Source organism: Hemiscyllium ocellatum, chromosome 25, assembly GCF_020745735.1.
Source record: "Hemiscyllium ocellatum isolate sHemOce1 chromosome 25, sHemOce1.pat.X.cur, whole genome shotgun sequence".
NCBI lineage: Eukaryota > Metazoa > Chordata > Chondrichthyes > Orectolobiformes > Hemiscylliidae > Hemiscyllium > Hemiscyllium ocellatum.
The window spans coordinates 15,121,781-15,138,335 of record NC_083425.1 but is presented as its reverse complement, the minus strand read 5'-3'; the positions used below and the strand labels follow the sequence as shown (position 1 = coordinate 15,138,335).

The window sequence follows — 16,555 nt, the reverse complement described above, 5'->3', positions numbered from 1 at the left end:
TAGGAGAGTTGCTGGTGTGGTGTTAATCACGGTGGAATAATAATCAAAGGCCTAGGCTAAAGTTTTGGGTGCACATTCAAATCCTCGCACATGCTGAGATGTTGTCAAGAATTAAGCAATTTTTCTAAAACTTAAGGTTGTAGAAGTAGGTTGAGGAGAGATTTTATTTGAGACTAATCGCAAATTTTAACATGTTACACACAAAAAAATGTCCCAGCTTGAAGATGGTAGAAAGACTAAGGGACAGAGATTTGAGCAAGTGATGCAGGGGGATGTTAGGTTGAGGGGAGATTTTAATAGAGGTGTGCAGGCTAATGACAAGTTTAAATAAGATACACAAAAATAATTGTCCCCACTAGCTGATGGTAGAAAGACCACGGGACAGAGATTTGAGCTTGAGATGCAGGGGGACATTAGAAAATGACTAGTTTTAGGCCATGAATGGTAATGACTTAGAACTTGCTTTCTATGAGGATGGCAAAAGCAGAGGGTAATCAGTATTTGGAATGAAATTAGATGGGTACACGTAGGAACTAAAATTGCAGCAAAATGAAGCAAATGAGGAATTGGACTAACCAGATTGCTAGCTTTCTGGAGAGCGAAACCCCTATGAATCTTAAACTGTATGACTCATGGACTTGATGGGACACATGCCCTCCTGTGTATTAACTCTAATGGGTGAATGGTCTCTACTGTGGTGTACTGTTCAATAAAAAACTAAGGGATGTAGCAATGATCCTGGTGAAAGTACTATGTACATTAGATTGATTGATAGTTTTATCTATAAATATGTAAGGAGAGTCTTTTAATAAGACAAGCATGAACATAGCACTGCGACAAAAATGTAAGCATCAAGTAAGGTGTGGAAGACAACAAGTCTACAGGCCTAATGTGGATGTAGCATTCTTATAACCTTTTACTCTAACATTTTTTTGTAGGAAAGTACGAAATACCCTTGACTTCAAGAAAACCTGTTTTGATTTGGGAAAACTAATTTTGAGTGGACCATGGAACAAGATGAAGAAACACACGAACAAGAGGCTGATCCACGAATGGCTTTTTTACAGAGCTTAAGTCTGATGTTTTTCAGTATGAAACCAGATAAATGGACAAAATTTTCTGGGACGGAAGAAAACAAACATCTGGTGATGGACTTCTTCAATACAGAAGACATAATGATTCTGGTACTCTATATCAATAGTGTTGGACAATTAACTGCAAGTTTGGGATTTCCTGCCTCAATTAAAACTAAGGGAATTTATTTTGTGAAAAAGAAAATAGTGCGTATCACCCCTGAAAACATTAGAGATTCGCTATCAGTTGGTGATATTAGCAATTCACCAGTTGAGCAGTTATTAACTGTGCTTGAAGAGGTGAGTGACAGAAAATTGTCCTACTTAATTAAGAGAGTTTCAGTATAGTTAAAAAATATTTTGATAATTGAAGAAAAAATACAAACTGCTGGAATTACTCAGTTAAAAATTACTCACCTACCACCCCACCAACCTGCGCATACAACGTATTATCCGCCGCCATTTCCGCCACCTCCAAACGGACCCCACCACCAAGGATATATTTCCCTCCCCTCCCCTATCAGCGTTCCGCAAGGACCACTCCCTTCGTGACTCCCTTGTCAGATCCACACCCCCCACCAACCCAACCTCCACCCCCGGCACCTTCCCCTGCAACCGCAGGAAATGTAAAACTTGCGCCCACACCTCCACACTCACTTCCCTCCAAGGCCCCAAGGGATCCTTCCATATCCGCCACAAGTTCACCTGTACCTCCACACACATCATCTATTGCATCCGCTGCACCCGATGTGGCCTCCTCTATATTGGTGAGACAGGCCGCTTACTTGCGGAACGCTTCAGAGAACACCTCTGGGCCGCCCGAACCAACCAACCCAATCACCCCGTGGCTCAACACTTTAACTCCCCCTCCCACTCCACCGAGGACATGCAGGTCCTTGGACTCCTCCACCGGCAGAACACAACTACACGACGGCTGGAGGAGGAGCGCCTCATCTTCCGCCTGGGAACCCTCCAACCACAAGGTATGAATTCAGATTTCTCCAGCTTCCTCATTTCCCCTCCCCCCACCTTGTCTCAGTCGGTTCCCTCAACTCAGCACCGCCCTCCTAACCTGCAATCCTCTTCCTGACCTCTCCGCCCCCACCCCACTCCGGCCTATCACCCTCACCTTGACCTCCTTCCACCTATCCCACCTCCATCGCCCCTCCCCCTAGTCCCTCCTCCCTACCTTTTATCTCAGCCTGCTTGGCTCTCTCTCTTATTCCTGATGAAGGGCTTATGCTCGAAACGTCGAATTCTCTATTCCTGAGATGCTGCCTAACCTGCTGTGCTTTGACCAGCAACACATTTGCAGGAATTACTCAGTTAGCCTAACAGTACCTTTGGAGAGAGAAACAGAGTTAGTGTTTTGAGTCAATAACCCTTCAGAATTAACGTTTTCTCTCCACAGATACTGCCAGACCCATTGAACATTCCCATAATTTTCTGGTTTTGTTTTAGATTTCTAATATCTACAGTATTCTGTTTTTCTTTCAGATAATTGAGCTTTATTTTGTATTTATTCACAAAAACGTTCTGTTAAGGTTCAACCTTGAAGTGCTGCACTGTTTTTGGCTGTATTATACTGTCTAACATTTTCTTGATATATTTGTTAGACTTTGAGTAATACTTTAAATTTACCTTCCACTAATTTTCAGTCTGGTTGCTCATTTTCTAGGGTACAATGATTGCAAATTTACCATATTATTTTGTACATCTGGCTAGACATTTCGAATGTGGAAAAGATTAAACTACAATTGACAATCCTATTGACAACCAAGTCAGCATCAGAAAGAAAATATATAATGATTTATGAAGAAGTAGAAGGGATATGTGAGAAGAAAACCATTGCATTCATGGACAGCTTCAATTACCCAAATATAATTTTGGAAAACCTAAATGGTTTAGAAACAGAGTTGGGAATTGAAATATATGACTACTTTGTGACCAAAAGTATCAAAGATAACACTAAGCAATCTAATCTCAATTTTGTATCAAAAGAGACCCAGAAAATGCACAGAAAAAATGTAACTTGTGACATGTTTGGACACAGTAACCAGTTAATTCATCACCATATTGTTAGGTAAAAGAATAATCTCAGAACTATAGGAAACAATGTGAGCAACTTAATGCATACAATGTTGTTCAGAAATAACAGTGGGCAACTAGAACATTTGTAAAGGAGAAGGTGGTGAAATAGTGGTAATAATACCATAAGACATTTGAACAGAACTATGCTATCCAGACTGTCATATCTGCTCCAGTATGATGAGATCATGGCTGATCTCAACTCTGTATTCGTCTCTGTTTTCCAGCATTTTCCCCACAACCCTTGATTCCATTACAGGTTAAAGAACTGTCTATCTTAGCCTTGAATATGTTTTAATGGATCAGCCTCAACAACTCTCTGTGGTAAAGAATTCCATTGATTTACCACTCTCTGAGACTACTCTCCTAATCTCTGCCTTAAGTGAGTGACCCTTTGCTCTGAGATTGTGCCCTTTAGTCTTAGATTCTCCCAGAAGGGAAAAAAGTGTCTTTGCATCCACCCTGACAAGTCTTCTTAGAGTCTCTTGTCTTTCAACAAGGACTCTTTTAATTCCTTTAAATCCTAAGGAATGCAATCCCAACCTACTCAATCTCTTGTCACGAAAACAATCTGCGCGTAATTGGAATCAACATAATAAACCTTCTCTAAATTGCCTCCGAAGCCAGTACATTTTTCATCAGAAAATGGGATTAAATCTGTTCACTGTAGATGTGGCATGACTCCTGCCTTGCATAGCCTTTCCCATTTTATATTTCTTTCCTTTTGAAATAAAGGCCCAATGCATTTGCCTTCCTTATTACTGACTTAACTTTGATGATAGCTATTTGTAATTTGTGCATGAGAATGCCCGAATCCCTGCCTGTGGCAGTTTTCTGCACTTTTGCTCCATTGAAATAATATGATATACCTCTTTCCAAAAGTGCATAACTTTATACTAAAATGAAACAAAGAACTATGGGTACTGGAGATCTGAAACAAAAACAGAAATTGATGGAGAAACTCACAACGTCTGGCAGTACTCATGGGAAGAAAGCAGAGTTAGTATTTTGTGTCCAGTAACCCTTCTACAGAACAGTTAGCTTAATGTTTGTCATTGGGAAAATGTTAGAGTCTATTATAAATTATCTGACAACAGATCATTTAGAAATACATAATATGATCAAACAATGTCAGCATGACTTTTTGAATGGGAAATCATGCCTGACAACTTAACTAGAATTCTTTGAGGAGGTACCAAGAACATGAGAAGAAGCAGATAGATAAACGAGAAGCAGCAGATGTAATATTTGGATTTTTGGAAGGCATTTGATAAGGTACCAAACAGGCTACTTAATAAGGTAGAGTATTGGGGTAGTATATTAGCATGGATAGTGGAATAGCTAACTAATAGGAGACAGAGATAGGATAAGGGGGACAGTTTCAGGATGACAACATGCAAACTAGTGGAAGTGCCACAGGGATCAGTGCTTGGGCCACAACTATTTATAATATAATTTAATTTGTTAAAAGAGGAAAGTGAATGGACAACAGGTAAGTTTGCAAATGACACAAAAATTGGTGGAAAGGCAAGTGAGAATGACACACAGAATCTGCAGAGCATTATAGACAGGTTAAACAAGTGAGCAAAACTTGTCAGATGGAAAATAACATGGGATAATGTGAAGTGATGCAGTTTGGCAGGAAGAATGGTGAAACTGCATATTATTTAAATGCGGAAAGACTGCAGAAAACTGCAGAATAGAGGGATTTAGGATTCCTTTTCCATGAAGCTCAAAAAGCCAGTATCCAAGTTCAGCAAGTAATAGGTAAAGTGAATGGAATTTTGGCCTTTTCCTTCAAATGATATGTAATATAAAAGTAGGGAGATTTTGCGAAAACTGTAAAAGACAGTTTTCAAACCATAGCTGGAACACTGTGGACAGTATTGGGTCCCTTATCCAAGGAAATGCAGTCCAGAGAAGGTTAACTTAGTTTGATACCAGGCATGGAAAGACTGCCTTATAAGGGAGATTGAGTAGATTGCCTGTAGTCGTTGGAACATAGAAGATTAAGAGGTGAAGTTATTGAAATGTACAAGATTTTTAGAGCATTTGAAAGGGCAGATGCAGAAAGGTTGTTTTCTTTCGTTGGAGAGTCTAGGACCAAAGGGCATCATCTCAGAATAAAGGGTCATACATTTAAGACAAAAAATGAGAGAAAGTTCTTCTCTCAGACATTGTGAATCTATACTATTATTTACCACAGTGAGTTGCTGAAGCTGTGTCATTAAGTTTATTCAAGGCTGAGATAAATAGATTTTAATTAGTAAAGAAATCAAGGGTTATGGTGAAAAGGAAGGAAAGTGAAGTTGAGGATTATTAGATCAACCATGAGCTTATGGAATGGATGAGCAGACTCAACAGATAGATTCAATGGCCTAATTCAGCCAAATATCTGAGGTCTTTGCTGCTATCTAACAACTGCAATGGAGCACCCTGAAACATGACACTCCAGGCATAATTACTTGTTTCTTCAGCCATGTCACATTCATGCTATAACATGTGGGCGGCACGGTGGCACAGTGATTAGCACTACTCCCTCACAGCGCCTGAGACCCGGGTTCAATTCCCGACTCAGGCGACAGACTGTGTGGAGTTTGCACGTTCTCCCCGTGTCTGCATGGGTTTCCTCCGGGTGCTCCGGTTTCCTCCCACAGTCCAAAGATGTGCGGGTCAGGTGAATTGGCCATGCTAAATTGCCCGTAGTGTTAGGTAAGGGGTATGGGTGGGTTGCGCTTCGGTGGGTCGGTATGGACTTGTTGGGCCGAAAGGCCTGTTTCCACACTGTAAGTAATCTAAAAAAAAATTCATTTAGATAAACAAGGGCTCAGATGCCATTTGCACAGGTAAGTTGTTGATTTTTTTTGCGTCATGTGATACACTTTGATTTCTACATTTGCTGCAGATTGTTTATATTGGCACTTATGCTTGCACTGTGGCCTAAATGAATGTTGTGACATTCGATAACACAGGGAAAGTAAGGTTTGTGACAAAAATGAAATATTGAGATAGCATCCCAGCCAGAGGAGGCATTGTTTCATTGCTTGCTATATCATTCTTCCGTATGGAGCATGGCTCTCATTTTATGTGTGCTGCATAGTTGGAATACAGAGTCTTAATGACCTTGAATATGCAAAGTTGGACAACAAACTAGGAGATATTAAAACATCACCTGTTCTAATCTGAAAACTGACTGACACATGATGCTTATGAGCAGATACTGGAAATGTTGCAGTCACTCTGTTGTAGGAGATATTGCTATAGAAATGACATCTATTATTGAGGACAGCCTTATTTTCATGCAAGTCTGATACATTGTTTCTTTCTCAGATTCTGGTAGGACAATTGTTCCCTGAACACATTGTGTGGATAACGCCTCCTGGTGAAAATACTTCTCTCCCTTCTCTTCTCTCCTCTGAGAGTTTGTCCTTCTTTCCTTTTCCTCTGTTTTTACTCCCAGTCATGCTGAAGTCCAAAGAAATGCATTCCTAATGAAGGGCTCATGCCAGAAAGGTTGACTTTCCCGCTCCTCAGATGCCTGACCTCATGTGCTTTTCCAGCACCACAATTTTTGACTCTGACTCTCCAGCATCTGTAGTCCTCATTTTCTCCGAAGAAATGGTCATAGTGTTATGGACTAGCCAGATCACTCAAGATGTTCTTAAGCAGACAACCCAGACCAAAACTTTGCAATTTATTTCAGCAAGAGTACAGTGAAAAATACCTGGAGTAAGTTAGCTAGGTTGAGTACCAGGTTTTAAAACAGATGAAAAATGTATTCACAAAATTACACAATGATACACAAAGAGCAGAGTAAAGAACCCCTATAAAACTCAGTCCAAACTAGACTTAATTATGCTGTTCTGAATATACACAACAGCCTCAATAAGCAACTCCCTTTAAAAAAAAACTGTAAAAATGGAACAAATGCTTATGGGTTGAAGTGAGAAGGGCAGAAGGAGACAGTTTAGCAACCTGTTTCCACACAACCCACTGTTGAACTCCTAACTAGCTCTGGACTGAACTATTCAACCAGAGAGCTGACCACTCCCATTTTATTATACAGTTCACATCTAAAACATGATCACTTTGGCCTGAACTCTCTTCTGTTTACATATAAGCAAAAAGGCCTCTCAATACTCTTTAATCTCTGTACCAAACCAGTCCAATCAGAACCGGGAGCTGTTTATGACCCCTCTGTTAAAAAACTAAGGATAAAGTATCCTTGAGAAAAGGAACAGCTTTTAGAAGAAAGAAACCAGCTCTGTGACAATTGTCCAACAAGTTAATTGAAATTACAAGCTTTCAGAGCATAGCCGCTTCACCTGATGAATTCAGGAGATAGTGCTTCATCACCTGCCATATCATTCCATTTCTATTTTAACAACTTTAAATTACTTTCAAAAGCAGCAAACACAAATATATTTGTAGCAACAGCCAGTAGTAATTAATTAATAATGAATCTTGTCAATGATTTCTCTTTGAATAGCATTGTTCAGGGCTTCTTCCTGCTGCTGAATACATGTGTAATTTAGCTGTGGAGCACTGTGCTCCAAAATAGCAGTCAAAATATAATCTCAGCATTATATACTGCTTCTTGAGTCATAGAGTCAGAGAGACGTACAGCACGGAAACAGAGCTTAACTGAAATCCTCATTCCTGACATGAACAAACATTCCAGCAAGTATCTACTCTGTCATTCCAAAATAGTGCCGAGATCAAGACACAATGCTCCATTGGTCTAACTTGTCCATACCGACCAGATGTCTAAACCCAACCTAGTCCCATCTGCCAGCACCTGGCCCATATCCCTCCAAACCCTTCCCATTCATATACCCATCCAGATGCCTTTTAAATGTTGCAATTGTACTAGCCTCCACCACTTCCATGTTATAATCTGCTCTTTCTACATATGTCTGGCAGGTTCTAACTGTGTGTGTGTGTCTGGTAAGATTGCACTAGAAGTGTTTCTTAGCACTGCACACAACATTTTGAACATCTGTAGGTACTTGTGCCCATTTAAATTGGATGGTACAGACCTAATTTTTGAATTCTTTGGGTTTAAAGACCAAGAAGGAATGTTGAACATAGGTAAAACAAGTTCATATCCAATGGAGCATTGTGTCTTGATCTCAGCACTATTTTGGAATGACAGAGTAGATACTTGCTGGAATATTTGTTCATGTCAGGAATGAGGATTTCAGTTAAGCTCTTTGCTGGCCTTGTTCTACTTCAAGTACAGAATGCCATTACTTTGTCTCTACTTCCTGGACATGTATCAAGGTTCTTCTCACCCTCCACATCTTTTTGTCTATGAATCTGAAAACCTTGTTACAAATTCTCTTGGTTACTCAGTCATTCTTCACAGGACAGATTGATTATATACCACAATCTGTTACATGTTTGTCGGCTCTATCTGACTGAAACTTTATAATCTTCTTAAGCTGTAAATGAGATTGTTCATGTTGTGCAGGTAAATTTGGAATAAAACATCTGAATTTACTTGTAAGAATTGGACTAGAATCCAATGATAAAAGTTTTTGGCTGATTTCAGGGAATTTCGTCACACAATTCCTGATGAAGGGCTTATGCCCGATATGTCGATTCTCCTGCTCCTCGGATGCTGCTTGACCTGCTGTACTTTTCCAGCACCACACTCTCGACTCCGCAATTAGTGATTAGAGTACTTATACGTCTGTGAAGACTAGTGGAAACCAAAATCCTCATGTTGTGGTGGAATGGCCAAATGATTCACTCAATACCCGGGAGTTGACTTCCAGCATCAAAGAGTTTATTGAAATTACTCTGGTGGGAAGAAACCCTCTGAAAATCTAAAGACTCTTCAGTGAGCAAAGGAAAACATATATTTTTATACAATTGCTTCATCCTGCCTTTAACATTTACAAATGAATAATATTATTAATTTATTACATACGTTTCCAATTAATGTAATTATATAACTGCAAGGCTGGAAATGGACAGGCTTGTGGTCAACCCCTGGTCCTCCCAGACTTGCTTATCTTCCTTCTTGGGGCTTTTCACAATGGACACTATACTCAAGTACATTCCTTCCCAAGCAATTGACACGTTAACTGTCAATTAATTGGATACTTGTCTATCACTTAAGAATCTTTTAAATTCCATATTAACCTCATTACAGGAAATACAAAAGAATACTGACTTTTACTAATTGTTATAATGTCAGTTTGAACAAAGTTATGTGGTTACACCTAATGTAAGAATTCTGTAGCTAACAATTGTGCACAGTTTCTTTCTTACTGTATTTACTAAACACCCCTAGATTTAGCCTTGGATGTCTTATACTCTGTTCATTCAAACCACATTCTAATGTCTGCTAGTTTCTGTACGTTTGATTCATTCCTCCCTATTATAAATGGGAGCTGCTTTTACTGTCTGAGACTGGTTTGGTTTCATACTTTTATTTGAAGTCTTTCCTCTTATGCTTTTTGTGATTTTTTTTGTAAATAGGTGAATCTATGACTACTTCATAATCTATATCTATGATTATTTGAAGGATCTTAACTAAAATTTACCACAGATATTGTAAAACGATTCACTAATTAAATGTAGTTTGAAATGTTCTTGTCTCGTCTTATGAATAACTGCAGCTGCATAATCTATCTTAGTTCTGCCACCTTGGGTCTACAGAGCTATTATTGTTCTACTTGTGAAGACTGTGTTATGGAGCAGGCCCCACCCATCAAAATATTTTTGAGCAGGTAGCCTAGACTGTAACATTGCTATTTATTTTAGGTACGTATATAGTGGATATTCCCGTAGTGAATTAGCTGATGTGACTGCCAAGTTTTAAACAAACAGAATTTAGTTACAAAATTACGGAATGAAACACAAAGAACAGAAATTATCCAAAAACCCAACAGTCTATCCCAACTTAATGATGCTGTTCCAAAAATACTTGCAACAATCCCCATAAACAGACGTCTTAGCACAAAGAATAAAAATGACATAAAAAGCTTACAGTTTATGATGTCAGAAGGGCAGGAGGAGGGAGAGAGCTTCCAGTTTCAACTGTGACTCTGACTCAAGTAACCCTTGAACTGAACTGACATGCACAGCTAGAGAGCTGGCCACAGCCCCTTGATTATACCAGTTTTGTTTTTAAAAAAGACTTGAAAACTTTCTTCCTGAAGCATTATCTGTAAGGCATAAACAAAAATGGCACCAATAAATCTTTCAATCCCAGCTGAGTTGGAGCCTGACCAATTATGCTCTTTTTGGAAAAAAAAACTTAAGGGCATATTATCCTTGTAAAAAGACCAACATTGTGACAACTGCTTTAGCAAATATTTTCTCAAGCTTTTGCACTACTGTTAGCCAATTTGTGCTGCTCAGTCATGGCCAACCCTCGCACTAAAAATATTTCAATTAGATGCCAGGTTTGATTTGATTTGATTTTTTATTGCTAAATATATTGAAATACAGTGAAAGTTTTGTTTTGTGTGCTATTCTGGCACACATAAATACATCAGGGTGATACAACAGAAAACAGAACACCTTGTTACAGCTGGAGAACAAGTGCAGAGAGAGATCAACTTTAGTATTTGAGCGATCCATTCAAAAATCTTACAATCATAGGGTGCACCTCAGATCTGCACTTCAGTAGAGAGTGGATCTCCCAGTTCATCCACAGTTTCCAGTTGGGGAACATTTAGATTAAGTTCTTTGGCATGCAGTCCTCTAACCACTTCCTGATGAAGTCTGTGATGGTCATCACACACCCAATTATATTCCAGTGTTCTTGAATATGGATCAGTCTCACTGACTGGTAAGAGGGAATTAGAATCTTTTTGGTTAGGTGAACTAAATATAGACAGATATCTTTATTCTTTGGTAAATAATTAATGATTTTATAACATACTTTGAGGTGAAGCTCAAATATGTAAGAGTAAATAAATAATGGCCAAATTGTAGCACTGTCATATCTGAATAGAGATTTTTGTAAACAAATGTCATAAATGCATGTTTGATACTCTATTGATTTAAGTTAGAAAATGTATTTGTAAAATCCACATTAAAATCTACAATTTTATTCTCACAGTTACAAAGCATAAATAAACATTTAAAACAATGCATTATACTTACCTTAATTAGGAAAATCTATCAATATTTTGTTCAATGATAGCTTTCATACTTTGTGTTAATTGTTTTTCAAAACTCATGATGATTCTTGTCTTCTAGGTAGTATGTACGCTTTTCACAAACACTGACAATATGACTGCCTGGCCTCAGGTGGTATCAGAAGATGTAGTGAAACATGCCCAACAACTTAAAAATGATGTATTTGTATTTGGTGGACAACTAAAAGGTAAAGCACTTCTTGCTCTTCCAAAAAGTGCTGATGATCTGGAAGATTCAGATGAGGAGTCAGACAGGTATGATGCCACAAACACTTACTAATATTAGCACTTCATATTTTCTCAAATATATTTCTTACATTCTTTGTTCTCGCTGAATTATTCCCTCTTAGAAGCACAGGCATAAGATAAACTCTGAACTCTTCTGATATGATTCTAAAAGGCATCTGATGGTTTAATGATAACTTGCTTTGGTCAATGCTTGGCTCTCAGCTGCCTATAATCTATAAAAATATTTTGATGTGAGAATCAAATGTATAAACAAGAGTACCAAGTGAAAGGCATCCAAGTTTGCTGACGATGCAATTATATGAGAGAGAATGTTGAGGTGGAGTGAAAGACTCCTTGCCTCTGGTTCAAGTCCCTGTTTGTCACAGAGGAATGTCACAAGATGTCTGACAGATAGTTTTACACAACTTTTCAGAGAAAGTAAGCTGTAAAGATATTAAAGAGTTGTGAAGGGCTAGGTAGCTAAAGTAAACCTTAACTGAGTTTTTTTGAAGTAGTAACAAAGAAGATTGATGAGGGCAGAGCGGTAGATGTGATCTATATGGACTTCAGTAAAGTGTTTGACAAGGTTCACCATGGGAGACTGGTGAGCAAGGTTAGATCTCAGGAATACAGGGAGAACTCGCCATTTGGATACAGAACTGGCTCAAAGGTAGAAGACAGAGAGTGATTGTGGTGCAGGGTTGGTTTTCAGACTGGAGACCTGTGACCAGTGGAGTGCCACAAGGATCAGTGCTGGGTCAACTGCTTTCCATCATTTATATAAATTATTTGGACGTGAGCATAAGTGGTATAGATAGTAAGTTTGCTGATGACATCAAAATTGGAGGTATAGTGGACAGCAAAGGTTAGCTCAGATTACAACGGGATCTTGATTGGATGGGCCAGTGGGCTGAAGAGTAGCAGACGGAGTTTAAATTAGATCAATGTGAGGTGCTGAATTTTGGGAAAACAAATCTTAGCAGGACTTGTTCACTTAATGGCAAGATCCGAGGGAGTGTTGCTGAACAAAGGGACCTTGGAGTGCAGGTTCATAGCTCCTTGAAAGTGGAGTCGCAGGTAGATAGAACAGTGAAGAAGACATTTGGTATGCTTTCTTTTATTGGTCAGAGCATTGAGTACAGGAGTTGAGAGGTCATGTTGTGGCTATACAGGACATCGGTTAGGCCACTTCTGGAATATTGCGTGCAATTCTGGTCTCCTTCCTATCGGAAAGATGTTGTGAAACTTGAAAGGGTTGAGAAAAGATTTACAAGGATGTTGCCAGGGTTGGAGCTATAGGGAGAGGTTGAATAGGCTGGGGCTGTTTTGCCTGTAACGTCGGAGGCTGAGGGGTGACCTTATAGAGATTTATAAAATCATGAATAGGGTAAATAGACAAGGTCTCTTCCCTGGCATCAGAGAACTAGAGGGCATAGGTTTAGGGTGAGAGGGGAAAGATATAAAAGAGCCCTACTGGGTAATTTTTTCACTCAGAGTGTGGTACGAGTATGGAATGAGCTGCCAGAGGACGTGGTAGAGGCTGGTAAAATTGCAACATTTAAAAGGCATCTGGATGGATATATGAATAGGATAGTTTTGGAGGGATATGGACCAGGTACTGGCAGGTGGGACCAGATTGGGTTGGGATATCTGTTTGGCATGGATGTGTTGGACCGAAGGGTCTGTTTCCGTGCTGTACATCTCTATGACTTTATGACTCTAAGTGGAAAAAGACAATGCAGGTTTTTGGGCTGAGGGGATTGTCTTGTAAGTAAATGTCGAATAAAATCTGTTCTAATCCCAAGAATTTTGACGAATAATGTTGTAATTGTTGTAATAGATAAAATGTTTCAGAGACTTGACTTTTTAAAATGTTTAAGAGTCAGGACTCAGGTTTATAGTTCTGGTGTAACGGCTTTGCCATTTAGGATTGAGGTAAGAAATTTCAAAGGATTGTGAATCTTTTGAATTTTGTAGTTCTGAGGATTCTCTGCTCTGCAGTGTTAAAACTGCAGCTCTGATGATATAACTAAAATCGCCATAATCCCAGAGGATCACAGGTTGCCCTCTCATTAGAGAGAGAAAGAGTCAATTAGTGATGGGGTTAACCTGCGGATCACCAGGCCTCGGTAGAGGGAAGAGGTCGAGAAGGTGGGACCTTCATGGTAACGTCACCTGCTATGGAAATTGAGCCACAGAGCCACTCACAGTTGCAAAGTTCAATGCACCTCCAGTCACGGAATGATATTCTCTTACTTTTGCTGCTGATAAGCTCAATAGTGATCCATTCAGCAGCAAAAAAACAGTGGATGCTGGAAATTTGAAACACAGAGTGCTAGAGAAACTCAAGCAGATTTTGCAGCATCTGTTGTGTGAGAGACACAAGTCCTGTATGACTCTTCTTTAGAACTGAAACATCTTGGAAAATGTTTCTGATTTGACAAAGGTGGTGGTGTGAAATAAATACATGGTTTCGAGGCTCAGTACAAAAGGACAAAAGGAATGTTAGTAGTGGTGAAAGGGAGAAAAAAAAATGTGATGGGGAAGAATAGGCCCTCTATACTTAGTAAAATAAATATGACACAAAAAAGACAAAGGTATGGGATGTGGGTGGTGGGGCAAAGTGGTGGGGTGGCTATGTGGAAATTAAGGTGATTGTCCTTGAGCTTGTGTTATGCTTCATTGGAACATTGCAGCAGAGCCAGGACAGAAATGTTGCTATGCGAACAAAGTTGTTTGTAGAACAATCTGCTACTGGACATTCTGTGTTTGTTTCAAATTTCCACTATCTGTAGTTAATGTTTTATTTGAGTGTTTAATTCATTGCCACTTCTTTTCCAGGTTTATCCATCTTGAAGTAGTTCTGTAGTTCTGTCTTATTGAAGTTCTGTTTTTAATCTTATGGCTTGTTCACATTTATTGCCTTCTATATTACTCCTAGTGTTGAATAAATTGCTGACTGGCCTGCTCCTGCTCCAATTTCTTTTGATACTGGTCTTTAGGTATATTTTCCTAAAGACAACTAAAACAGACTGAAAGCTAAATTCCTTATGACTTTAACTTCAGAGCAAACATGAGTTCTCTAAACACAGTATGCAGCCTTTTTCCTAGATTTTTCATTAGAGGTTAACAATGCAGCCTCTACTCTTTAGCACATGCACAAACGGACTGACTGACTGCTTTTTGATTATTCCTTCTGTGTGTGCAAGCCTAGATCTTGTCACTAGGCAACAGCAGTTTTGTTCTGCCATTTTTTTAATGCGCTGAACTGTTAACCCCTTTGTGGTAAAATATTTTTAAAAAACATTAAAATGCATACAAACAAAGTAGGTTCTATACTCTTTACTACCAAGCCCATAAATCCCTACTAAACATCATGTCTTCCTTAATCCTCAATATACAATATCAAAATATAGAACAAACTCATTTCTACATTATTCATAGCATCTCCCTGCAAGAAAATATGGAAAAGTATCACAAAGAGTCATGTTGATTTTCTATTACAATCTCCACATTATTATTTCTCTTTTACACATATAGATTTTATTCTTGAAGTAATATATTTACATCAAATATACACTGACTTGCCATGAAAATCATATTCCACATTAGTTTATTTGTGTTCCTCCGTATTAGCTGTTGATTAAGTATCTGTTATAATATTGTATCTTCCTGTTAAATGAATGATTTTCAAATTGTATGGTTATAGGATGAGTCTAATGAAAAGGTCTGGGATGAGTTTTGGGATGAAATTTTGGTAACAAGTTTAGAGGATTTTGGTCCATATAGATAATATCTCAAAAGAGTTACTGGATATGTAGACCTCAAAATATTGTAAAGCCAACACCAAATTTTAAACTGTCTTTTTCCATAATTGAGAATTTGTGCTGGCAAAAATCCAATTTTTGAGAGAAGTGACTGACTGGCGCTCTATCCCTAGCTCCTCCTCTAGTACTAAAACTGCATAATCAAGCAAATTGCAGGCATCAATAGCTGAACATAATTTGATGCTGCTAAAACAATAGCTAGTACAGCATCCACGTTATCGAAGATACTCTGTAACTTCTCTATTCATTCAAATTTTGTGTCTTTATTTGAGTAGCCACTACTAATACTGAAATTTGGAATAGGCTTCTGATAGAATCCACCAATGCATATATACCACAGAATTTTTTGTTTTGTCTTAGGTTCAGGAAAATCCAAGGTAGCCATGATTTTTACTTCATTAAGGACTACTTAGTTTTGAAACATGATCAGAGCTTATAACTAAATTTCCTTTTTATAACCGATTAAACAATTTGTTCAAGTGTTGTAAACATTACTCTTAGGTTTGGCCGAACGTAATCAAATCATTAACTTGTACAACATAGTTGCATACTCCTTCAATTATCTTGTTGATTAATGAAGGAAAAGTAGCTGGTGTACTTTTCATTCTGAATGGCATCATTTTACATTGATAAAGTCAATTTAGAATTGTGACAGTTGGTATTTATTTGGCTGCATTGCTCAATGAAATTAGCCAATATCTCTTTCATAAATTTTTTTGCAAAAATGCTTGCTTGTTCATTATCTCAATATAATTATCCAATTAAGGAATTAGCTATGAAGCGACATTTGTTACCATGTTGATTTTTGCAAAAAGCTATATATAATCACCAGTTTCAGCAAAATTATGGTGTGGTTCAATTCAACTTTATTTTCCTTCATGTACTTGAGGTAACTTTTCTTGACTGTGTCTACAAGAATGTTGCTTTATGGGTGATGCTTCTTGTACATTAAAAAAATGTATGACCAAATATGATTTTCCTGGACTGTTTACATTTGTCAAAATATGGGTCTGTAATAGCTTCCGTAAGTCACTTTAAAGTTTTCTGAGACCAAACTTTTAAGCACCCCTATATTATCTGATGAGTACTGTAATGATGATGTTAGAATTTCCAATCTAATCATTTTTAAATCACTTTGATATTTTTATTAAACTTCCTACTTTTTCATCACTATAAACAC

At 38.3% G+C, this 16,555-nt stretch overlaps 1 protein-coding gene across 1 annotated transcript in view; it reads left to right on the top strand.

Moving 5' to 3' along the window:
* The first annotated feature begins 1,007 nt into the window (after positions 1–1,007).
* The window catches only part of LOC132827952 (dynein axonemal heavy chain 17-like), a 443,350-nt gene continuing 427,802 nt past the window's right edge, over positions 1,008–16,555 (top strand). The window contains exons 1-2 of the mRNA XM_060844799.1: positions 1,008–1,373; positions 11,382–11,575. Of these exons, the coding sequence (XP_060700782.1) occupies positions 1,008–1,373; positions 11,382–11,575 (560 nt within the window). The remainder of the gene's footprint in view (positions 1,374–11,381; positions 11,576–16,555) is intronic.